Source organism: Electrophorus electricus, chromosome 14 (assembly GCF_041902795.1).
Source record: "Electrophorus electricus isolate QZ-2024a chromosome 14, ASM4190279v1, whole genome shotgun sequence".
NCBI classification, from domain to species: domain Eukaryota; kingdom Metazoa; phylum Chordata; class Actinopteri; order Gymnotiformes; family Gymnotidae; genus Electrophorus; species Electrophorus electricus.
In genome coordinates, this window is record NC_137510.1 from 12,357,501 (window position 1) to 12,383,206 (window position 25,706).

At 39.4% G+C, this 25,706-nt stretch overlaps 1 protein-coding gene across 7 annotated transcripts in view; it reads left to right on the top strand.

The window, feature by feature from the left end:
• scn5lab (sodium channel, voltage gated, type V-like, alpha b) overlaps window positions 1-25,706 on the top strand; it is a 96,925-nt gene that overhangs the window by 19,917 nt on the left and 51,302 nt on the right. For 4 of the 7 annotated variants that reach the window (XM_081697038.1, XM_081697042.1, XM_081697039.1 and 1 more), the window contains 9 exons: window positions 2,400-2,490; window positions 4,378-4,506; window positions 6,757-6,848; window positions 8,125-8,376; window positions 11,599-11,662; window positions 22,935-23,076; window positions 23,480-23,677; window positions 24,028-24,204; window positions 24,450-24,800. In XM_081697038.1, coding sequence (XP_081553164.1) covers window positions 2,400-2,490; window positions 4,378-4,506; window positions 6,757-6,848; window positions 8,125-8,376; window positions 11,599-11,662; window positions 22,935-23,076; window positions 23,480-23,677; window positions 24,028-24,204; window positions 24,450-24,800 — 1,496 coding nt within the window. Of the gene's footprint in view, window positions 1-2,399; window positions 2,491-4,377; window positions 4,507-6,756; window positions 6,849-8,124; window positions 8,377-11,598; window positions 11,663-22,706; window positions 22,816-22,934; window positions 23,077-23,479; window positions 23,678-24,027; window positions 24,205-24,449; window positions 24,801-25,706 lie in introns of those variants that run through there. The other 3 variants (XM_081697041.1, XM_081697043.1, XM_081697044.1) reach the window with 3 other exon arrangements.

Consider the following 25,706-nt stretch of genomic DNA (forward strand, 5'->3'; position numbering starts at 1 on the left):
TGGAGAACTCAGAGAACTCAGAGTGTTTCATACAGTGTAGTGAAGCACCGTGTCCATTGCCCCAAAACAGGGTCAACTTACTAAGCAGACATTCAAAACAGAGCCTTGACATCACTTTAGCAGATTTACATGCCTGTGACACTGAAATCGACTTTTCCTGTTATGAATGTTAGCAGATGGTTTGTATGTCTTTGTTTAACCAGTCTGCTGTTCTTGTGGTTATGAATCATTGATGGTGAGTGCATGGTAGAGGCTGGTAGAACATGAAAACCTCCATCAACACCCAGTGCTGAGGGTTCTTAGAAATAATAAACAATATTATTGAGTTCTCAGTCACAGAGAAGTAACTGTAAATGGGATATCATAAAATGTTTCCCTGTATGGTTACTGTAATTTCATTAGCCAGATTCAACCAACTCAATGAACAGTTTAAAACAGAAATAACTGTGATGATGTTTCTATGTAGTGGAATAATTTGTCAGCGACCTATTACTGTAGTAAGTAACAAAGTGTGTGTGGATAAATTAGCTATATGGGGAGAGATAAAGAAGAGTTTAGGCCAAAATACAGGGAACCTACTTTTAATACTAAAAAAAAAATAACAATAATAAAATAAAAACTGAGTGAGAGCAATACAAGTAATACTGCTAGTACATATAAATTGATCACATGCTCTTCATATAATTTCTTACTCAACACATACATTAAAAAACTATATAGTGCATGTGAAAAATGGTGCTTAAATTATATTAATACATGGAATAAGTAATACCCAGACATTACTTTTGAATAAGGCATTGACGGAGTTAGTCGAGCAACAGTAATAAAACTTGAGTTCACTGTAACCCTCTCAGATTAAAAAAAAAAAAAAAAAAAAAAAAAAGTTTAACCAAATATTCTGGTGAGATGTTGGAGGAAAATGTTTTTAAAATTCCCCATTGTCACATAATGAGGTCTAGATTACCCTCATATACAGTGGTTTCAAATTGCCCCTTCCAGAAGAAAATTGTGAAAATAAGACCATGTGGGAGGACAACATGCTGAGACTGTATTTACAGAAGCGGGACAGGCCCACGTCTCAATGACGAAGTTCTAATTTTCAGCATCATTTAGCAGAATGAGCAGATGTCAATTACTGTCAACTGGTTGTTGTGAACAGTTAAATTTTTAGACTCATACATTACAAGTCCTATAAACCTGTAATCAAGCCCTATTATGATGAATCTACTGCAAGAATTTGTGTCATATACGTCCAGAGAAATATTCAGGAGGTTGCATTGCTACATGTTTTTGGATGGGCAAGAATGATATATTGTGCTAAAGGATTTTAAGAATGTTATACATGTATATATACATTGCATCATTTACATATAGATTTCAGTAAATAGAAAGTGAAATGATTTTTATTTGACACTGGACTTGCTTTTTAAATTAAATGAAAATTTAAAGACATTTACAGCATTAATGAGAGAATCATATTGTTTAAAAAACAAACAAACAGCCCCTTATGGAACTATAATTAGTTGGACAATTAATGATTTCTTAAATAAAACTATTTATAAATAGTTTTATAATATAAAATAAAATTATAAATATTTTATAAAAATACTTACTACTTGGGTGCAGATCCGTTGTAAGTGAGTGCCTGAGGGCTCTAACCCACTCCTGTTTGTTCTGGGGGCTTTTCCACTTCAGCATTCATAAACATGCTTAGTGGGTTTCAGCTAACTGACTCCATACTGACAACAAAAAAATTATTAGAAATATGTTTCAGGGACCTGTCCAGCTGTCAGGTGGCCATTCACAGAGCACATCTATGCCTATATTCTGGGTGCCGATTTTGATTTGTTCAACATTTTTTTAGTTATAATTGATTGAGTGGTAATCTTAGGTTTGCTAGTTTGTAAGCGATTGCTAATCTCCCCAGTGTTTTAACAAAGTACTAATCTCCGCTACTTCTTTACAAGGTACAAAATAGTTGGTTTTAATGCACTTAAAATCATTATAGTTCTGTCTGTATCTCTGATTGATTTATACTGATTTTTATCCTCTTAATGACCTGCTTTACTGGCAATGACACTTCTTTGGTCCTCATGTGGACAGACAACAGCACCAGACACTAAATGTAAAAGGCACATTTAAAAATTGTTTAAAAAAACCTTTAGACCTTTTGTTATATCTGTTGTGCAGGAAGTAATGATACAACATCAAATAGTTGGCTGAGATATAACTACGCAAAGTCCAATTACTTATTATTCACTGAATTAGGAAGAATGTGCAGTTTAACTTCACATTCATTGTTTCATTTTTTATAATTTTTTTCACTGTGCAGTTATTGGCAGACTGCACTCTATGTTGGTATGACTTTTTGAATGTACATGTTTTCCTTAACTGTGCTACATTATTCAGTCTGTTCATTATGTGCACTATTTTGACCAACTGTTGCTTCATGGCCATGTCAGAACCAGCGCAGTGGGCCAAATATGTTGAGTAAGTATCCACTCTTTCTCTGTCTAGGCATGCAAGCCTCCCTGGACTGAAAGAGGCTGTGTCAATTGCTCTGTACCTCTTTCTTTTCTAGCTCATAACCCTCTTTGACTGTATTGACCTCTGAACTGTGCCCTGTTTGTCCTGATGTAAAGCTTTGCCAGGTGTTTGTTACCTTGCCAACCTCAATTAGCAAGTAAGTTAACAATATGACTGTGTCAAGCCCATGACTTTGCTAATTGCACCTCTGCTATGCTACATCGGAATGAAATCATGGTATGGTTGTCATATACCGTTCTGCGTTCCGAAAATTTCATTAAAACAACTGACTTTTTAAAAAGTAATAAAATGTCAGGAATGGCATAGAGTTTTCTGATACAATTGGCCAATACATCTGTTTCAGAAGAACATGGGTTAAATCCTATCTATCTATCTATCTATCTATCTATCTATCTATCTATCTATCTATCTATCTATCTATCTATCTATCTATCTATCTATCTATCTATCTATCTATCTTGTTTGATCATTGGTTCTTCTTGTGATACTCTTTTTCATTCTACCTACCTGTCTCTCTCCCTGCCTCTGTGTGTCAGCCAGCTTGCCTGTCCATCTGTCTCCTTGTCTGTTTGTGTGTTGCTGCCACGAACCGTCCCTACAGACCACTGCTCTGTCAGCCTGTCTGTGGGACTACCTGTCTGTCTCTCAGTAAGTCTGTTAATCCTTTCCAGCATCAGTAAGGCTCCAGAACCTCAACTGTAGTCAGTACATGCTGTACATGTATTGGAATGGATAGAATGGATTTATCCCATGTTTATGACTTTACAGCAATATAGTTTGCTGTATTCTGAGACTTGCACTGCAGTGTAAGTTACCAAAGGGAGTGAGACTTTTGCCAAATGCATTCACCCTTAACACTAGACTCTTCTTAACCTTGTGCACTATCACCCAGCATTCCAGACAGGGCTTCAGCTTTACTCTTTGATTAGGTGTTCATTGGCATGTAGCATGCAATGAAACACTATTTTAACCCAGTTAAGTTGTACCTCTCAACACCTTGTAACCCTAGGCAAGGACCAATTACATTTGTAATGTTAGAGGAGCAGTGATGTCTTACCTGCCCAACAAGTTAAAACCAAATAATTTTAAACACCCAGAATAGGAATTAAATAAACAAGATTATTAACTATCATTTTGGTTCTGATGACATTTAAATATCATACCTTATTAGTAAGTTGGATCTTATTTCGAATTTTACCATTATTTTTATTCCGTTAGCCTAAGCTTCATTGTGTTGAGAGGTATGATATTATAGAGCAGAATTCACACGAAAACACATATAGTGCATTGAACCTAATTAAATGAGATAGAGAGACAGAGGTAAAGAGAGAGGGGAGAGAGAGGGAGAGAGAGGGAGAGAGAGAGACAGAAATATGACTGTGCACTTCAGAATGCTGCATCCTTCATATCACTCACCATCCAGTCTGTTGGATTGTCTCTTCCTGTAACTGTAAAGTGATGTGCTGGATTTTAATGCCCATTCTTGTCTTGATGATTGCTAATTCATCAAGCAGCTACTGTCAAAAGAGCTTGCCATTTGTGCCTTGGCGGCTGCCACAGTACTGTACATGTGCTTCTCATGTCTTCTTTGGCAAACGCACATAACCACACTCAATCACCCCTGTACCCCCTGTCCCCACATCACAGCTCCATGTTAGTCTTGTGTCAATTTCCTCCCCTTATTTAACTCTGTTCTTGAAGTTTGTGGATCAGGCCATGTTTTTAAAAAGGAGGGGAACTTGCCTCTCTCTTTTTTCTGTACCACTGATTCTTACTTGTCTGGGTATTTGTCCACCCCTATTTCTGCCCTGCCCCTTGCATTCTGCTCAGGTATACCTTCACTGGGATTTATACATTTGAGTCATTGATAAAAATTCTGGCGAGGGGATTCTGTATTGGACCATTCACCTTCCTGAGGGATCCATGGAACTGGCTGGATTTCAGCGTGATTGTCATGGCGTAAGTACATTTCCCTCTGGCCTTTGATTATCTTCAATGACCTCTTTAACCCCTTTTATCCATCTACCACCATCTCCCACTGAATTAACGCCTAAATTAAACCCACTCATAGCATTAGTGCTGGTAATTATAAATAGTTGCATTGGTCTGATAAAGAAAAAAAATAATAGGTCAGTGGAAAAAGAAAAGTCTTTTTGTAGGATAACATTAATTGGTCACATATCCTTCAGTGAACTATGTTCATATATGTGTATTGTCTTAAACACACGTCATGGAAGCTTGAAATGTATAATCAGTTACCCTGTCCATGAACCTAAGTTCCAAACACGTTGCCAGAGCAACAGTGGTAAGCATACATTTTGTCATATTCCCCTAAGTGTTTGTGTTATACAGTTGTATTGTTAACAACTCTGTTTCTACCTCATATATGTGGCTATATTTGTTTCAGTATTTTTTTCTGTATTTCTGTTGTACATTTATATAGTTTTAATGTATATTCAGAGCATGACTAAGTGAGACTGAGGTCTGTGCAATAATTTCTAAATCCATATGAAATCATTTTATGTAATGGAAACGTATTATTTTTGTCATGCTAATTTTCCATTCATAATAAATGGTAAGGAAACATACAAGAGACAATATAGTTTGAATTCAGTTATTAAATCAATTGAAATATAAATAAACTATTAAAAAAAAAACAGTCCAAAATATGTTTTCTGTTCAAAAATGGTTCCAGACTTCATTAAAACATTTTACTGTAAATATTACTGTAAATACAGAAACTACATACCTTGCTTAGCTGGATGCTTCTCGAGAGAATATAGAAAGAATGATTATAAAGAGGTGTGTGTGTATATATATATATATATATATATATATATATGTGTGTGTGTGTGTGTGTGTGTGTGTGTGTGTGTGTGTGTGTGTGTATGTGTGTGTGTATATATATATATATATATATATATATATATATATATATATATATATATATACATATATATATATATATGGTCAATTTATAATAACAGTAATGAGTAACAACAGCCTGTTGTCACCCAGTAGTAGAATTCCCATTGCTTTAAAGAATGTTTTTGTAATACAGGTGTTTTAAATGCCCTAGCAATGCTTTCATCTCTTTATTACATGGTTGTCCACCCATTCAAGCACTAAGGCTGCCTATCTCTGGTCTTGAGGTGGCCTGTCTGTGGCCAGTGATGAAGTGCTTATTTCTCATTGGCCTTTACAGTTTTATTTCTCTTCTCTGAACAGGGTAGCTGTCCTTGAACTGGATGCTTCCATTGCTACAGATAGATTCTTAGGCCATACTGTAGCCAATAAGTCACGTCAGTGTCGGGTCATTGACAGGGCCTCTGGCCACCATTCCTGGCTTTATTAAATCCAGACTGATGATTGCAAAACAGATACAAGTGGTGATAAATGATAGAAGCTTCCCCCTCCAATCCAGGTTCCTATGGAAACAAAATAGCTGCCCTCCTGTGCTTGACTGCCACACATCTGAGTGACACATCCAAACATAATCATATTCTTAACACCGCCCAGGCCTTGTCCCTGTCTCATCTCCTGTCACCACATGTGATATTACCAGTGGTGCAATCCCACTAGCCCACCCCCTCACCGACCCCTCTCTTACAGTAATTCGATTATTCAATCAGTGTAATGGGTCAGAAGAGATGGAACTCGATATATGACTAAAGCATATCTGGGTTCAGAAAGGTTTGATCCCACATCAGAAAATAAAAAGGGCTGGTGGTACCTGCTTTCATTTCTGATCTTTGGGACAAAAAGTAAAATATGTCACTTACACTGTTTTACTTCGTTCCTCTCCTTTCCTTTTCACTGTTTCTTTGCATTGCCTTTATTTATTTTTTTTTTTTCAAATAATTGTAATTTGATTCTGCAGGTTTCTAACTGAGTTTATTAAAGTAGGCAATCTGCAAGCACTTCGAACGTTCAGAGTCCTCCGAGCTTTGAAAACTATTTCAGTTATTCCAGGTAAGGGTTCCTTGTTCCTGCATTCTGGGAAACAGGCTGCAGTGTCGCTCCTTGTCCAGTCCAGCGCAAAACTCCTTTGAAGTCCAGCTGCCCAACGCATCTCCCCTCAACACTGTCCTCTCTAAACATCCCATTACCATATTCCCAGACCAATCCCTCCCTGCCTCCCTTTCCTGTGTTGTTTGCCTGTTGTTGGTGCTGTGTCATTGTGTGCGCTTCCATTTTCGCTTATTGCAGATATGTTACTGAGTTTGTGGACCTGGGCAATGTCTCAGCATTACGGACGTTCAGAGTCCTACGAGCACTGAAAACTATCTCGGTCATCCCAGGTGAGAGGGGCGTTAACCACTAAGGTCTCCTGTGCTACCTAATGGCTAAAAGCCTACGACACATTTCCTTTTCTTCCAAATAGCAAGGCTATTTTGGAAATCTGGCAATGCTGCATGTAGGCAATGAGACTTTTGTGTTGGGAAGCATAATGTAGCATAGGATGTTCTAGATTAATACTTGAATTGCCTACTGTGGCAGCAGAATTTTTTTTCTAGGCAATGTCATTGTAAACAGCACCATGTAGTAAGATGTGATTTTTGAATAATTAAAGAAAGAAGAAAACTATTCCTGCTTACCTTTAAGGGTCACTATAGAGTTCAGTTGACATTTGAGGCTAAAGTGTCATATAGATGCCTTCTGAGTATCCCCATGTTGTACAGTATAGTACTGTGAACACAGACAAGTGAAGTTAGATGAAGGCAGATGTTTCAGGTTACAGTTTGGCCTCCATCTTGTGGGCTCAGCTGACTTCAAAAGTCTCATTGGACCTTAGTGCTTAACACCTAACACAGGCATGGATAGCTTTAGAGTGTCTTGCATGGTAAGCCCCAAGCATCAACAGCAGTTGCGCACTACAGAATGAGGGACCTTAAAACTGTTTTAGCTTTCAGGCAATAATTAAGTCTGCATTCAGCATTTTGATCGTAATTTGAGTTTGAACATTTTAACATAAAGAAAGGACAGAACATGTGAATAACTGAATTGATTGATCATATCCACTAAGAGATTATGTGAGAATCTAGGCTTTTATCCATTGCGTCTGCTGTCGATGAGTAAAGTCTGTGGAGTTTTCAGTAAACATAGAAAGAGTACACGTTAGCCTTTGTTGTGCATTGATTAGTGTTTTTGACTCCCTCCAGTTGTTTGCATTATTGTGAAATTCGGTTCACGGGTGGTGGGCATGCAAATATATATATATATATATATATATATATATATATATATATATATATATATATATATATATATATATATATATATAAGGTTGTTCATGAATAAGTTGTCAATGCATTTCATTTACTTTCTGTTGAGATGTAGTATATGAAATATGACAGTATCAGTAACTAGACGTAATGGTAGTATAAAGTTAGAAAACTGCAAAGTAATTGAAGTTCTGTAATACATTCAACTTAATGATAACATATTTCTACTACAATTTCATTAGTAATTTTGCCTTTGAGCATTCATATCTTACTTGCTTGAGCCTCACTGCATTTAGCGTGCTGCATGTCTCTAAGATGTTTTCATTTTTACTGCTTGGTGTTCCCTTTTTAGGCCTGAAGACTATTGTGGGTGCCCTGATTCAGTCTGTAAAGAAGCTGGCAGATGTCATGATCCTCACTGTGTTCTGTCTGAGTGTGTTCGCCCTCATTGGCCTGCAGCTCTTTATGGGGAACCTAAGGCAGAAGTGTGTTCGCACCACATCCCACTGCATCAACAGCAGTACACCCTCCTTTTACAGCAACAGCTCCTTCTTCTGCAATAACAAGACCTGGTCATCCATGGAAGAGTTCATCACGAATGAAGGTGGGTGCCATCAAACTTGACTAAGCGCCCATAAATCGCAGAAAAAGTTAGTATAGTATTATTCGTCTAACTTCTTTGTGACCACGGTTACAGGTTATGCGTTTGCAGTGTGTCACATTTGTTCTGTGTATTGGCTATGGCTCACTGGTTCAAAGCAATCAGGATACAGTGGTGCCAGGAGGAAAAGGGTAGAAACTCTGCATATGCTGTGCTGACTTGTCATTGGCTGCTCATGATCAGCCATATGTCACAAGGAAGTCTGTGTCTCAGCTGCAGCATCACTTGATTTGAACAGAACATATTATCCTTTTAGGAAAAAGGACTGATTCCTCTCTCTATAATGTGTTATTAACAGATTCGTGATATAGTTTCTATATCATATATCATTAGGAAATTCCTGATGGCATTACAATGGCTTTAGTGTATTGTTAGGAGAGTCACGATGGCATGACTATGTCTATAATGTATTATTAGGAGATTCATGATGGATTTTGTATTCGGGTACATAAACATATTTCCCAGTTCTGCTCCTGTGGCAAAAGATGACTTTGGTTTAAGTTTAAGGAAGACTTTACTTCCAAGGGGACCATTTCTTGATGAATCTACCATGGTTCTACCTACTGCCAAAAAAGGGTTACCCTACAGGGATACACACGCACGCGCACACACACATGCATGCACACACACACACACACACACCAAAAAAAGCTGAACTTGAACAGCTTCAATCAGCCCTAACATAGAGTATTGCCCAGCGGAGGTACAGGGAGTTCTCAGGAAAGTAAAATCCAGCAAATCTCCAGGTCCAGATAGCATCAGTAAATGGCTCCTGAAACTGTACTCCAGAGAGCTGACAGAAGTGTTCTGTCACCTCTTCAACTGCTCCCTGTTGGAACATACCATACCAACTTTAGGGAAATCTCCCATTATCTACCCAGTCTCTAAGAAGAGCAACCCCATTTGTAATAACGACGATCACCCTGTAACTCTAATATCACTTGTGATGAAGTCTTTGAGAGAATCCTCTTACCACCATAGCTACAGGAGACAGTGAATGGATTACTAGACCAACTTCAGTTTCCATGTAAGCAGAAAAGAGGTGTAGATGATGTAGTGTTGATGTTGCTCTATTACACCTATGAACAAATGGAGAGACCCAAATCATTTATTAGGCTGTTATTTGTGGACTTCTTCAGGGCATTTGACACTGTACAACTTCACTTCATAGATTATAATCTTCATAGCATGCATGGTAATCCACATCTTAAAACACCTCATCCTTTATCTTCTGACAGATAAGATCCAGAGAGTCAGATCCTTTGGTCACCTAAGTACTAATAAACTCATATCAACAGGCGTACCACAAGGCTCAATCATTTCACTGGTCTTGTTCACACTTTATACAGATGACTGTAGAAGTTAGTGCCTGAGGATGATGTATATAAAGTACTTAGATGACCCTGCAATCACTGACACCATCAACTCTGACTATTGGTAGATTTCAGAGAGCACGAGCACGTGGTCCCACAATAACGTCAACAAGCTTTGAATATTCTGCCATCCGTTTTTTCAACTTCTACACAGAATTATATTGTACATTTTTTTCCTCAATTATTTATTTATTTATACAGCAGATTTGTGTGTATATCTATGTATCGATTTTATATTTGCATTTATTATTTAAGTGCTGTTTTAAAAGGCATGCATTTATAGCTTCTCTTAAGACACCTAAATCTGCGCAGTCATGCTAACATGGCCAACTTGGGGTCAAGCTATTACCTAATGTTGTTCACAGTGTGTTTAGAATAAGCTCTCAGAAATTTCCCAGTAGATTCTTATTGTGTAAACATGACCTTGTTTCAATCTGCAGTTAGAACATTATTAAGTCCAACACTATTGTTGACCATGGCTTCTGTTAGCAATACGTAGCTCCAGCATCATAGAAAGGTATGGCTAATAGACTCTCAATATCATCACAAAGCCTTTCTGTAATATAATGAATTACTTAGAGGATTAGCATATTTTGGGTTGTAAATGGGACTAGGATATTAGGCCTGTCTGTCATCTCTTTGCCACTGAATGACAATGCTAGTAGGTGAGCAGACATCTATTTAAGATGAGATTTAGTATTATTTTTGGTTGGTCTCATTTTATTAGAATAGCAATTAGGACATTGCTGGCACTCAGAAACGTGACCTGCAGTATGAAGATGTAGGACACTGATTTAAATAGATGGTTATTTCTCCTGATGTGCCTCGTCATTTCATGATAATGACTAAAGTGTCTTCCAGTAACCTATTTGATTTTGAATGGTAGATGGTATTTAGAGGTCTTAGAAACAGGTGTTTTGCATGAAAATTTTATAGACACCCTCAACTTCTCCACCTATTGCACAGACTTCAACTGATGGGTAAATGCCACACACCCGATCTTCTAACTTGTTTATGTCCTATGTCTTTAAGAGGAGTGCTGAATAAAATAGGGGACAAGGCTACTTTTCTGTTCAATACATACTGTGGATGATGAAAAAGCATGTTTTAAAACATGACACTTTAATAATAGTTTTAGTGCTGCATTTGGGGAAAGACCATCAACATAGTTTGTTCCTCTTTCATACAGACTAACAATGTTATTGTCCAGAACAATAGCACCTGATCAGCACTCAGGCAGCGGGAACACTGTGCAGTCTGATAAGCACTGCCTCAGACTGGCTTGCATCCGAGTTCAGGCTGCACAGAAGACACATTTAAGGCCATACAGCTGAGAACATTACTGACAGCTGCAAGTTTGGGCCAGGGCAGCCTGCCAAACAGTGACCTGCCGTGGTCCAGCCTCTGTCGCCTAAATGCCCTACTCCAGACCTGGAGTGGTGGAGGGCAGGGGGGACAGTGTGAAAATGACAGGAGATAAGATGGAGAGCCTGGTAGAATGGGCACTGGTGCTGATACCAGCCAAGGCCTTTGTAATGGATTTTGTCCTCTTTGTGTATCATGTCAGACTTAATGTGCCATAACATCAAGCATTTAAAAAATCATTCCTTTTCTATGATTCTTTAGAAACATATGAGTTTTTTTTCCAGATGACAAACTTTGTCTTTTAACCAGCTAGGTTTTTAAAGGATATAAAAGTGTATTGTGTTTATAATAGAATACATTCAGGGTTTCTGCATGTTACAGGCTTTTTCTGCATGATGCAGGCTTATCGTATTTTTCTCATCCCCAGACAACTTCTATAAAGAGGATGGAGCTAAGGATGCCTTATTATGTGGAAATGCAAGTGATGCTGGGTAAGTGAAACATATTTAAATAATAACTTTTTTTGAGGGTGAGTGCTAGACGTCCAGAGCATTTTTTGACAACTAAAGATCAAACTTTAAAACACTGTATAATATTATATGCATCAGCCATTATGTTACAAACACATACCTTGTACCTGCATACTTTGTTCATATTTGTCTGTACATATATCTTATAAATGGGCGAGCAAGTGGCACACTTCATCAGTGACCTCATACCCCATTTACTACTGCCGAGTTTCTGCCCAGAGTACTACCACTGAACAGACCTTATTTGCACTCTGAAACATCCTCAACATAGCAGTGATACTGACATGCACGTGGAATGGAATCGAATTCTAGTTTGATATAAGAGCACATTGATGTTGCTGAGTTTTTAAAGCTTTTCAGTCACTGCTGGGCTAAGAGTGGTCAACCATCTGAAAATGCCCAGTGAGAATTGGCCCTGTGTCACAGACAGACACTGATAAAGGGCTAGAAGGTGTCTAACACAATTCTGTGCATATAAACAGATGGGCTATAGACTATAACTGTACTAACTACAAAGTAGGTGTTTCAGATAGGCTGACTGGTGAATGTATAATAAAATATAAATTCTACATCATGTAGTATTACCAAAAAATAAAAACATGATAGGTAGTTTTAATCATTTTTACTTTAGGTAGAAATAAAGATGTGAGCAAGAAAAAAAGGAGGGGGGGGGGGCTCTAATGAGCTGATGATGTGATGACTTGAGTGGGGCTGGTCCTTGCTCTAATTGGGACTGCGAATATCCAGCTGCTGAGAGGTCCAAAGGGGGTCTGAGATTAGTTTGACAGTGGTGTAAGGTGCTAGATTGGGTTCCTGTCAGAGCATGACTAAAGCAAGCCTGGCTAGGTGGCTTTGACAGCCTGACTCAGCACAAGTACGTGTGCATGCATGAGTCAGTGGCCTTGAACAGCTCTCCTAGGCTCTGGATGGAACAGAAACCAACCAGCCACTAAATAAGACTTCTGAATTGTGCTTTCAGAAGGCAGAAGGTTGACTTGATTGCTCCTGGTCTTGCCTTTATCCTCTTTGTTTTTTGTTTTCTGTCTATTAAAAAATCATGGTAGAAAAACAAGTGTTTAAGAAGCCTAGTTACTGTGTTACTGTCATTTTACTATTTTACTGTTCTGGAAAGTAATTTTTCTATAATCAGGTTGAAGGAGACAAGAAGCAGGATGCTAGTGTGAGTGGGCAAATCATTAAGTATTACATTTTTTTAAATTTCTATAGTGAATAAAAGATACTAGGAGATATCACTGATGTTCACAACATAAATTTATTTACTCAAAATAACAACCAGCTTCAGGTGTTTTTGCTGATTTTACATCAACAGGTTCCTCACTGCTAGCAGTGGAGCTAAAGTTAGCTTGCTGCTATCCACCTGCATTTCAGTAGCTACTAGTTCTGTTTGAAGCTCTGCTGTGTCATTGTCTGACTTACACAATCTATTTGTGCCTTTTTGGATCCAGACCAACACTGTAAATTAGCATTAACATTACTTAGACTAGAATTAATATTATTTGTCTTGTACTAGACTTGCAGAAAAAGAGGAAAGTGTCACATAATGGGTAATGCAGTGTATGTAGTCATGAATCATCCAGAACATGATATGGCGAGAAAGAATAAAAAGCCAAAAAAGTAAAATGCAGAAGTGCTAGTACTGTGTACTGGTGAATATCATTGCATTTCAAGCATTGAGTCTCGGAGAAATGAAGCAGGAGACCACAGTGGAAAGCCAAAGACACTGGGAATCTACGAAATAAAGATGCTATCAAGGCAAAAAAAAAAAAAAAAAAAAGGATGTACAGAGAGCAGGGCAAATTAACAAGGGACCCCCCAAAACACACACACACACACACACACACACACACACACATATACCCCTGAGGCTGGACACAGGACTGGACAGAGGACATAAGAAAAGATGGGAATATGGGTCTGAATAAAGGGTTGGATTGAAGACTGGACACAAAGTTGAACATGATATGGAATACAAGACTGGGAATGTATACCAACAGAGAAAGGACTAGACAAGGGGTTGGGAATAATCAAGAGATTGAGACTATGACCGGTACGAGTATATAGACAAACGAATACATAGGGATATGAATGGCAACCAGAACAAACACTGAAACAGAAACAGGAACAAAAATACTTCCAGGGACATGAGAATGCACAGACATAGCAGACTATAATGAAGGGTGTTCACACTGAACAGGAATCTGGACAGGTTGCTGGGTGGGAACTGACCAGGTGGTCAGGCAGTGAACTGGCCAGGCAACCAGCCAGGGATCTGAACAGTAGAAGTGCAGCTTCCATGTCTTGCACAGCAGGAAGCATGGTTGCCATGTCCTGGGTGGAAGGAAGTGCAACTACTGCATCCTGGCTAGTGTGAAATGCAGTGGCCAACAGACTCAGAAGCACAGTGGAGACAGGCACCAACTCAGAGATACAGGGACCAAAAGATGAGGAGTCTAGCATAGCAGGAAGCCGGGGAACTGGAACTGGAACTGGAATTCTCTGTGGAGCCGGAATAGGACCTGGGGCTCCTAGAGAGGCCGAGCAAGTTAGTGTGCTCTGCTTACTATGTCTCTGGCTGTCCCTTTAGGCCAAGTGAGTGGGGCACAAAGGAGCCAACACAGGAGCTGCTTGAGGGAGAGAAGCAGCTGCATGCTGGTCAGAGGCCCTGGATGAAGTGGTAGGCAGGGTAGCAGGAGACTTACAAAATGTTTCTCATACTTCGAAACCCCCTCCAAACTTCTTGCCTCCTTAGCTCTGTGATCCAATATTATATGTGCCTTTTGTAAAGCCTTGAGAAAAGTTCTTAAAACAGAACCTCCACTATGTCTAGAAGACTGGGGCAGGTTAAGTACAGCTTGCCCTGCAAGATAAAAGCCTCACACAAACCTTCCGAAGTAAATTTGCCCCAGGTGTTTAAAACAGAAAGCAAAATGAAAGATTTTCCAGCCTGGAAGGTAGAGGTTAAACCATCAAGATACAAACACGCTTCCTTGTGAGAAGAAGTCTGGCCTGGTGCATGCTTAGTAGGGTTGGGCTTCTATAATGTGGTTGATGGAGGCATGAAAGTAGGATGTAAGTGCAAGTGAGTTTTATTAGAATCCATATTGATAGTACAGTGAAAACCTAGGAGTATAGGAGAAAGTAAATTAAAGGGAGCAGGTAACCGCAGCAGAAAACTAAAGACACTATGAATATACAGTGTCTACTGAAGCTAACAATTTTAACTTTGCAGTGGTCACTTCATTTTTTCATGGTTGACCTCAGGGATATGGGAAGGTATTTTAAGTTGGGGGTGCTGAAATTTTCTTCAGTGTACATGACATATTCAGTGACGTCATACTAAAATGCCACATTGATTTTGTTTTTCCATTTAACTGAACTGGATACAATACATCAATATCTTGAGATATTGATAACGCAATTACTACAAAAGCATACCTCTCAAGTCCGAAGCATTGGCCATGAGACTCTCACATTTGGGAGACATACAACCAATCAAATCTCACACGTCACAAAAAGCTCTGCTGTAATATAGATGAATTTACTGCTTAGACTGTATTTGATTTGTTGCTGCAGCAGTACGTTACTTAGATTAGCCAATGAGATGTGCCGATAGTTAGATTAGCACCCCCACACCATCTCAAACATTGGAAATTTCTGACCTTGAGAGGTATGTATAAGTCACCTGTACAGCAACTAGTGAAGCAGGTGCAAAACCTTGTTATACTTGAAAACACAATGAGCATAGAGCATTAGCCTACATTAGTACATCTTAGTCCACAGCCTAAAGATTTGCACACTGTGTTTGTGTTATAAGAATGAGCTACAAACAAATCCACACATCTTAAAGCAAAATAAGTTGACACAGCATGGCGGAAGTGATTTTATTTTCTGTAGACTATACTATTTAGGAATAATGCTGATCAACTACTGCTGATGTCATTGTGAATATGTAGTAGTGAATATTTAACAATGGTGCTAAAAGTTTCAACTATTGTAGGGCTAATATCAGCTATCTTATCGGGAGCATCAGTCTGCTTTCTCTCATTTGTGTTGATAGTGTGACAGTGTTGCCGTTGGGGATCAAATTAATGGAAATTGAACAACTGCTATTTTTTGTTAATTTTGGTATGATAGGGCTCATGAAAAAATCTGAAATTCTTTTTGCAAACTACACAATGTAACATGGTTGATATGCTCAGTAATGTATGACTGCTTCAAACACAAACCTCAGTGACAAACATGATAATGCAATGTATAAATACAAAATAATAATGGAACCCCCCCCCTTCAAACAGTACAGAAAAATATTTATATGACCAAAATACTCTATTTTATATGCATTTTATTATGTCATTATATTTTAGTAGTTGACATTACACAAGTAACTTCAGCACCTTACCTGACTTACCTGACTTTTTAAAAAATTTGCCCAGCTTAATAGGGTAATATTAATTTCAGTTTTGACAGCAATTAATTTTTTAAGTGCATATTCCTACAATACACATGCATCAGTGGAATGTGAGACTTAATGGTAACAAAGCATATGTTGTACATGGTAATTTTATGAGGTCTTTGACATGACATCTAAACATAACACAGCTGTTTCTGCATTAACAGCTCTTGTCACTGGGGACTTCTATAGGGCTTAACGTTTCTCAGCAAGGGTATAGCACTGTCTCATGTTTCAGGTTGCTGCCTGAATTGCATGTAGCATACATAGCATGAGGAAAATCCTAGAGGAGGACTTGAAAAAGGGTGTGTCCAGTGTGTGAAGAATCTATAATGATTTTCTTTGCCCATTTCTGGTACTTGCAGAGTAGTTCTGGAGGGTGAAAAGGGGAGCACCAGAGACCATACTTCCTTAGTTACTGCAGAAAGTACATCCTGTGCTGGGCCTTTTTGAGGATAGAGTTGATGTTGCTCTCCCACATTAGGTCTTGGGAAATGGTAGTTCCCAGAATCTTGAAGGTGTCCACACATGGCTGTTTGATATTGTGAGGAAAAGCAGTGCTAAGGGTGTGTCCTAAAGTCCACTGTCATCTCCACAGCCTTGAGCGTGTTCCGCTCCTACTGAATATTGCACTGTTCTGACTGCACTAGAGCAAAATCTGTTTGACCCCTCATTCACTCTCAGATGGTGTGGGATACAGTGAGCTGGGAAAGTTTGGAGGAGAATATGTCTGTAATTATGGTGTTGAATGCTGAGCTGAAGTCCACAAACAGGATTCTTGCAAATTTATATGCAATTGGGCAGTCAAGGTGTTGCAAGGTGCCATCCCATGTTGACTGTGTCATCCACTCACCTGTTTGTCCAGTAGGCAAATTGCAGGGGGTCCAGCACATGTCCTGATCAGTAGGCAAACTGCTTGCCCACTAGACAAACTTCAGGGGGTCCAGCAGGTGTTCTTTGATGATTTTCAGGTGGGCCAACATCAGTCAAAGGACTTCATGACCATATCAAAGCAACAGGCCTGTAGTCATTAAGTCTTGTGATGGAAGGTTTCTTTGGGACCAAGATGATAGTGAAACATTTGAAGCAGAAGTGGACTTCAAACAACTCCAGGGATTTGTTGAATATCTGTATGAAAATTGAAGGCAGTTGGTCGTACAGACTTTAAGACAGGAAGGGGAGACACTGTCTGGACCTCGTGCTTTTCTTGTTTTCTGTCAGTGGAAGAGCCAACACACATCCTCTTCACCTATCTTGAGTGCAGCCTGAGTATCGGGGATGGGGGGGGGGGGGTGGATGGTTGCCAGAGGTGTGATGGGGGCTGTTGTCTTTGGGCTGGAGTGGGTGAGGGGTGTGAATTGGTCCCTCTCAAAGTTGCAGTAAAAGACATTCAGGTGATCAGCCAGGCCTTTGTTTGCCTCAGCAAGGGGGATGGCTTTATGTTTGTGATGTTTTGCAGGGCTCTCTACATTGATGCAACATCACTGAATCAAAACCTGCTATTCAGCGTTTCTGTGTAGCTTCTTTTAGCCCCGCTGATCACCTTTGGCAGTGAGTATCTTATATTACTTCTGCAGGCATTCTTGGCCTGATGAAGTTGTCTTAGTATGGCTGTGAATCATGGCTTGTTATTGTTGTATATGTAGAAGGTCTTGCTCTGGCACACAAATCTTCAAAAAATCAGATGTAAGATGTCATAGTGTCAGTTTTTCTAGGTTTTTCCAGATCTTTCAGTTCATGCTTGACCTTTCTAGTCCATTTCTTCAATGTTTTGACCACTGGCTTTGCAGACCTTAGTTTTTGCCTTTAGGTTGGAATAAAATGAACCAAGTAGTGATTAGAGTGCCCAAAGCTGCGCAGTGAACAGAATGATAAGAATTGATAAGAGTGTTATTATCTATGATGGGACAATTAATATGCCATCTATATTTTGCTAGTCATAATTAAATTTTGCTCTCTTAAAGTCCACAAGGATTTTGAAAAGTGAGTTTCTGTTCCAAGTCGGTTATCTGATTTTGCCAGGGTTTGCAGTGCATCATTCACCCTGGCCTGGGGAGGGATGACAATACTAACCAGGATGAAAGAGTAAAACTCCTTCGGTGAATAAACTGACTTGCAGTTTATCAACAATGTCTCCAAATTTGGACACTGTAACATTGGCACACCAGCCTTAGCTATTGTAGAAGCAAATCCCACCATGATTCTTTTTCTCTCACAGCTCTGTTACATGATCCGCTTGGTATAGCTGGAAGCCCCGCAGATGTAATACACTGTCAGGGGTGGATACTGAGCCAGGTTTGAGTGAAACAAAGAGCAGCAGAATGTGAAAAGTCCTTGTTTGTCCTATTTTGGAGAAACAGCTCATCCATTTTGTTGGGGAAGGAGCAGAGATTCATCAGGTGAATTGATGGGAGTGCAGTTTGAAATTCTTGCTGTTGGAGCTTCATTAGCACACCAGCGATCTTCTTCCATCTGTGTCTCCTCCATCTCTCATAGAGAGCTGTTATTACTGCAACTAAGATCTCCAAAAAGCTTTCTAGATATGTGAAAAGTGGTCAAAATCTGTCTGGAGTGAACTGATTTTAAGCTGTTCTTGTCTAGTGAAAGTAATCAGTTTTGAGTAACTGATCACACAGTGTATAAACAAAAAGAAAGATAGTACTATAGTCTACTGTGCCCAGGCTACCATCAGCAGTGCTATCTTGACAACAATGCCATCTTGTCAACTGTCAAGTGAAGTGATAAAAAGTCAAGTGATAAAAAAGACAGCCAAAGGATTTTTTTTTGTTGCTCTACAAAACCTACACTGCAGTATGCAACACAGTACAAGATAAAGCTTGATAGAGCCAAACCTTATCAAAAAACCTAAAACCTTAACCAAAACCTACAAAAAATAATATCTTGCTTTGCCCTTGTATTAAGAAAAGCACTATCACAAGGCTGAAGGTTTTCCTGTTCTCTGATCATTGTATTCATACTACTTTTTAAAAACATTCCATCATTGGCTTCAAATTGTTTATACATGCTTATTTAAAGCAAATCTTTTTCAACCGCTGACTACAAAGTGCTGTTGGACTTCACTACAGATAAGTACTATAAATACACTATATATAAATACAGTACTTATTCGCTACTTAAAAAATCCAAATAGAGTAACATTTCAAAGTTGTTTTTTTTGAATAATCATATTTTTTACTTACAAATCTAAACCTTGTTGCATATTTAGGTATATTGCATAATTAATGTCAGTTACCTTAATTAATTTGAAATGATTTTCTGCATTTTGCTACAATAATCAATACCCTTTAAAAAATCTATTACGACTTTCTCTTTAAATGCATTTATTACCCTGACCCTGAAGTTAAAACAATCAATGGCATTCATTGACCTGGGCTTGACTTCCGAAAAGGAGTAGAGCACAAAGACCATCTCATGATGGACAAGCAAGTATTTCTCCAAACACTCTCTAGTGCTGAAGCTGAGCATAATGCCACTGCACTTTCAGGACTGTGCCCTGCTGCTGCATGATAATGCACTGTGCACTTTACTCTCTGCACTGCACTCAGCAGAAGCAAAGGCCTTTAATGTCTCTACCAAGCATACAGATTATCTCAGCATTATCTTTTTTAGTTTTATGCCTTCGCTTTGTACCCTTTTAATCTCACATCCCTGTACTATACATTAGAGGCTAAATATACAGAAGGTGAAAATAACAACGCAGGCGAAGAACACGCTTGCTTCTGAGGCCTGGCATTTACAAGTAAAGCAAGTGCACAAATAAGACTTGAGAAAAAAATAATTGAAGTGAGCACAATAGTGTTGAAGGAAGGATAGGCAATCATCAGCTCATGGAAGCTTCTAGGGTTTCATGATAAGGATGACTGCTCATTTGGATTTTAAGCACTGTTCAATGAGAAATAGACAGTAATTGCTATACAATCTTTTTATTATAAGGTTTGCACCTTCCATATTTTCTGGCATAGTTGCAAATTGTTATCTTAAAATTGTGTATTAATTGATAATGTGATACTTAAAATTCCAAAGCAGTTTTGTTTTTTTTTCAAACGAGAATGGTAATCGAAACTGAACATATGGAAAGTGCATGACCTTCTCTTTGAATCACCAGGTTATTGCCGTGACAGCCTTGCTGTCTAATGGTCCATTGTTGTAAATTATAGTGAGGTCTGTAAATGTTGATTCTAACATCTGCCCATAGCCAGACTGAAACAAAAGACATATCTGTCAGCCTTGCCTTGTGATAAGAAGGTTGACTTTGACCTGTGTCCAACAGAGATTAAACAGAGCCATGGAGCTCTGTAAGGCTGCAGCAGTCCTGTTAGATATACATTATATTTCATTACCAGTTCATGGTTGCAATTAGTGGCCAGTGACCAGTGCTTACAGTAAAAGTAACAGTGGATCTGCAGAAGAATGTAATAAACTGAAAATGTTATAAAGTTAATATTATTCTCTCATGCTCACCAAATGGCAAAGCAGTTTTCACACTAGTACTTCATATCTATTAAAAACACCTATCTGTCCAAGTGTAAGACACAAGTAATTATGATAAGGTATGTTCATTAAAGCAAGAGAGACTATTTATAAACTGTTATTAGGTTATGTTTTGGAACCTCTAAATATGACAGCAGTGGTAGTTACAGGTCACCCAAGCAGACAGATCAAGGCTTTGGTTCTAAGCCAGATCAGATCCAACTCTAAATAGCTTAACTGCACTCCACTGATTGCCTTTTATCACAGACCAACTGTTTAATTGTTAATTAGTTTAAAGCTTTTACCAGCTAAGACTAAAGCAACTATTCATATTTTAAAATGCACACTGTAATTATTATCCTGACAAAAAAACAAAGCTGTGAAAGAGTGCTCTCACCAGACTCTCTTTCATCAGCATTCTGCATGATCATTTGTAGCACTATATTTATTACCTTTGGACAACAGTCTCCAAAGCCTCAGGTATTTAATTCTCACTGTATTTCTTGCCACCTAGAGTGAGGTAATCCGGATGAGGGAAGGTAGAGTGTGTCAGTCACCTTGTGAACCCGGATGGAAATCCGATCGTGTCGTACCGCAGGGTAGGGAGGCAGAATCTCCAGACTTTGAAGCTTGCCTGCCATCCCCTTCCTCACTCCCTCTGTTGTTTCATGGCTGGCAGCGGTGTTACAGCCTCTGCCAATGTTCCCTTTCTCTGACCCACTATTGAGGTCAGTTACTGCTCTCCCTGTTATTCGTGGCCTTTTGCCAAACAATGAGATCTCATCTGTGGCTGGAACCCAAATTATGAGAAGTAAGGGAGCCTGTTGTTTTATACCCCTCTGGCTCACCTATTTTGGTCCAGCTACTGTATTCTGTAAATATGGATCAGAAAGGGAGCATAAACATGTCAAACACAGGGAAACTCAGGGAAACTTCTAATTTGCCACTGGATAGCACTGAGCACTTAATTGCTCTCACTGCAATGACTATTTTGTCTCTGCACATTAAACCAACTATTAGTTGCAATTTGAGCCCTCTTTCCATTTTAACTTACCAGTTTGATTCATACTGATTACAAGCAGGCCACTGCCAATCATGTCGATCAGAGTGGTTAACTGATACAGCCCCAAGCACACTGAGGTGTGTGGTATTCATCCATCGGAAGTCACCTGTAGTACATCTTGTTATGTTGTAACACAGACTTCTGACATAACAGGCTTTGAAACTGCAACCACACAGAAACAATAGCAAGTGTATTGGTTTACATGCACTGGCACTGAACACAGATTCCCAGAGTCCATCACCCTGGCTCTGTCTTTGCCTCCTTCTCATTCCCTGGACCCCAACAGGACAAAGATACTTGCTAGTTCCTAAAATAGCCTGTGGTAGAATGCCTTGTGCCTCAGTGATATGGCCCCAGCTGCCATTCTGCTGAGTGAGAGCACTTTCTTTTAACAGATTTTCCAAGTGACTCCACACTAAGGTTTGTATCACTCGTAAATGACAATAGCATTATGATGGTTTGGTGAAGGGATATATGAAAGGGGTGTGAAGCCCTTACACTGGAGCTCAAGTGTAACAGTTGAATGAAGCAAGGCCCACTTTTGGGGAAAATGCTAAGCAGTAAAAACTAGTGGAAAAACAACTTACTGTCCTTTGACTTATGAGCGCATTTGGCATAAATGTCAGATTACAATACCCTAAATAGTTCCAAGTGCTGCTTCATTGCACATGTTCATGTTGTCCATTGTGCTGGATGGGGAAACAGGAGGCGATATCAGTGTGGTAGGGTACGAGGTTCCCCATCAGCTTGAACTGAAGTGGGGACCATCCATTAGCACGTCCTCCATGGCAAGGTGTCTGAGAGCGATAGTGCCCATCGCCCCACACCCTCACTCTCTCAGCAGACTGGCACCGGCCACCACCTCCCTGATAGGGGCGGGTCTGCTGGGAGATGGGAGGGGAGGGGCTGCTCTCTGGAATGGGTATGGGCAAGGGCAGCCGGCGCCACTGGTCTCTCAGCTCACTCATGCTGACAGTCCATTGCCTCATCAGGTGACCCCATGACAGGTCGAGGTGTGATGCTGGGTTCACCTTTGCACTTTATGTCAGGATGCCCTATGGACACATTACAGTGGAGGGGACAATTGGGGTTTGTGTACTGTATAAAAAATATGCACAAAAACGTTTGTCAAATTCTGCATTAAACCTAATTCTAAACTAGAGTGGAATCTGCTTTTTAGACTGATGTTTGTTTCCTTCTGTTCATAGGAAATGTCCAGATGGTTTTCAATGTATTAAAACAGGACGCAATCCAAACTATGGATACACCAGCTTTGACACCTTTGGCTGGGCCTTTCTCTCCCTCTTCAGGCTTATGACACAGGACTACTGGGAAAACCTCTACCATCAGGTCTGCATTTTCACTATGTCTGTGTCATAATTTTGAGCTTCTGTTTTGGATTAATTCCTGAAAAGTGACATTTTGATGGGATGTTTCATGGATTAAATCTAAGCCAAAAGCTGATCTCATCATTTCTTGAGAAAAGTGGCATATAAAAAATGCTAGCTTGAAACAAAAACAAAAATATGTGTCGTGCATGTAAACGCAGCACCTCCTACACCTCTTGTCACTGATAAAATAGCTAGAATACATGTCTGGCATTTTGTTGTTTTATTGATTGGCTGTTCAGAGCATACAGAGAGAGGGTGAGACAGTAGACTAATAAGGGGTCCCAAGTTTGCCCAAAAGAAGATGGAAAATCTCTATTTGTTCAGTTATTTCATGCCCATACACAATCATTTCCTCCTGGCAGACTCTTCGGTCTGCAGGGAAGACGTACATGGTGTTCTTCGTGGTGGTGATCTTCCTGGGTTCCTTCTACCTGGTAAACCTCATCCTGGCAGTTGTGGCTATGGCCTATGAGGAGCAGAACCAGGCCACCATTGCTGAGGCATGGCAGAAAGAGAAAGAGTTTCAGCTTGCAATGGAACAGTTAAAAAAAGAACAGCAGGTATGTGTCTACTTAATGTTGTCCAACCTGATTGTTGTTGGTGATCTATGATGGCAATAAAAAGATTAGAGAAAAAAAGTATTTTTTTACTCCCTTACAATGGATAAATGCTAATTTCATAGCAACATGAAAGCATGTCGTGTTTTGTTTCAAGTAGACTGAAGCTGTGACAGTCTTTTGTCATGCAGTACTAATCCAAAAATTCAAGTAGCGCATTTAAGTCATAATTATGAATAATTTAGCTGCCTAATGGAAATATGATCATCATCTTTTTCCCTTGTCCATATTTATGTTCATACACCTTCATCTTCCTGCTTGGATACAAATGTGAATGTCCCTCTATTTTACAGGCAGCTCAGAAAGCTCAGGAGGCTGAATCTGTGGTGGCTCCTGACATGTCTCCCTCAGCCCTACATGATGACAAAGAGCATGAGGAACGGAAGAAAAGCCTGGGGCCTGTTTGCGAGGAGACAGAGAATGATGGCAATGAAAAAACACCAAAGCTAGACACCATTGAGGGAGTAAAGGTAGTTTGGTCTTATTGGGAAATGTGATCACACTTGTCAAAAAGGAGGTGATAATGTAACAAAACAATTCCGTGGAAAAGACCTGAACTGCAGTACTGGCTAGGAAAGATTTATATAGGAAATGCGTAATTAATTGTCACTAATAATCAAAGACAGTAACTGTATTGCAGCAACCTTCTAACGGAGAAGAAATCAAATGCTTTTGCTCAGCCCATTTCAGCTCAAGCTGCTGTTTCCCCCTCCAGCAAACACATACCTTGCTGGTACGTACTCTGTCCACGCGCACCAGACGAGGAAGCCAGGTCAGCATCTTCAACTTTCGCCTGCGGAGCAAGGACTCGGAGGTGGATGCTGATGATGAATTCAGTGCTCCCGGCGATTCGGACAGTCGTCCTGGCTCGCTGGTTCTGCCCTGGCATGGACGCCGCACCAGCGCACAGAGCACGTGTAGCCACAGCTCCCAGGTTTTCTACCCAAGCCTCAACATCAATGGCAAACTGTTTGTGGCCATGGATCAGAACGGCATCTCCAGCCCGGGGCCCATGAGCCCCCTCTCACTGCCAGCATGCACGATGGAGAAGGTCAAAGAAGAAAGTGTGAGTAACTATTTTAACAAAGGTAATAGGTCTCCCTTTGAATCTCAGCTGTGCTGTCAGGTCACAATATAATTTTAGACTAACTGGAAATATAATGGTGAAAGGCATGGATACAGTTTACTGAAAAACAATACATTCTACATTGTAAGCAGACATACATTTTTTCAATAATAATAATAACAATATTCAAAGTATGAACAATTCCATGGTTTAAAAAAGAATTGTGTTTACAACAGGACAGAGACCTTTGTTCCTTGAGTTTTCTGGTAGCAGCATAAGGTGTCTGACTGAACAGATTGTTGCATATTCAAAAAATAAATGTAAATAATTTCGTTGTTTCTTTGTTGAATGGTCGGTTGTCTGTGTATAGTGCAGTATTCTATATACTGAAGAAACAAACAGTGAGTCTCAAAAGACAGAGCAGAGAGTATGATAACCTCTTCCAAGGAAACAAGAGCTTACTTCTATGAAACACTGAATGCAGTGACAGAGGGCTTAATCATAGCCTATACGATGTCTCTAGCCATGCTTGGCCCAGTGCTACTGAGAGACATTTATAGACATTTATAACCATTTATAGACATTTATAACTCAGCCCAGACAAACCCACTGCATGTCTTATTTTCATTTTGCTTAGATGAACATTACATGTGAATGTATGGAATAGTGAGAGCTAATGCGATAGTATTGCGATAGTAAAAATCAGAAGCTCAGGAGATGCATGTAGCAGTTATGCACTCTGTTAAAGGTTTAAAGACTAGTATCGATATCAAGCTTCAGAAAAAAATAATAATAAAAAAATAAATAGACAAAAGAAAAAAAACATTTTGAGAGGTGTTTTGAGAGGTGGCAAAAAGTATAAATGTATGGGAAGTTGTTCCTGTACTTTTTCTAAAGAGAAAGGCC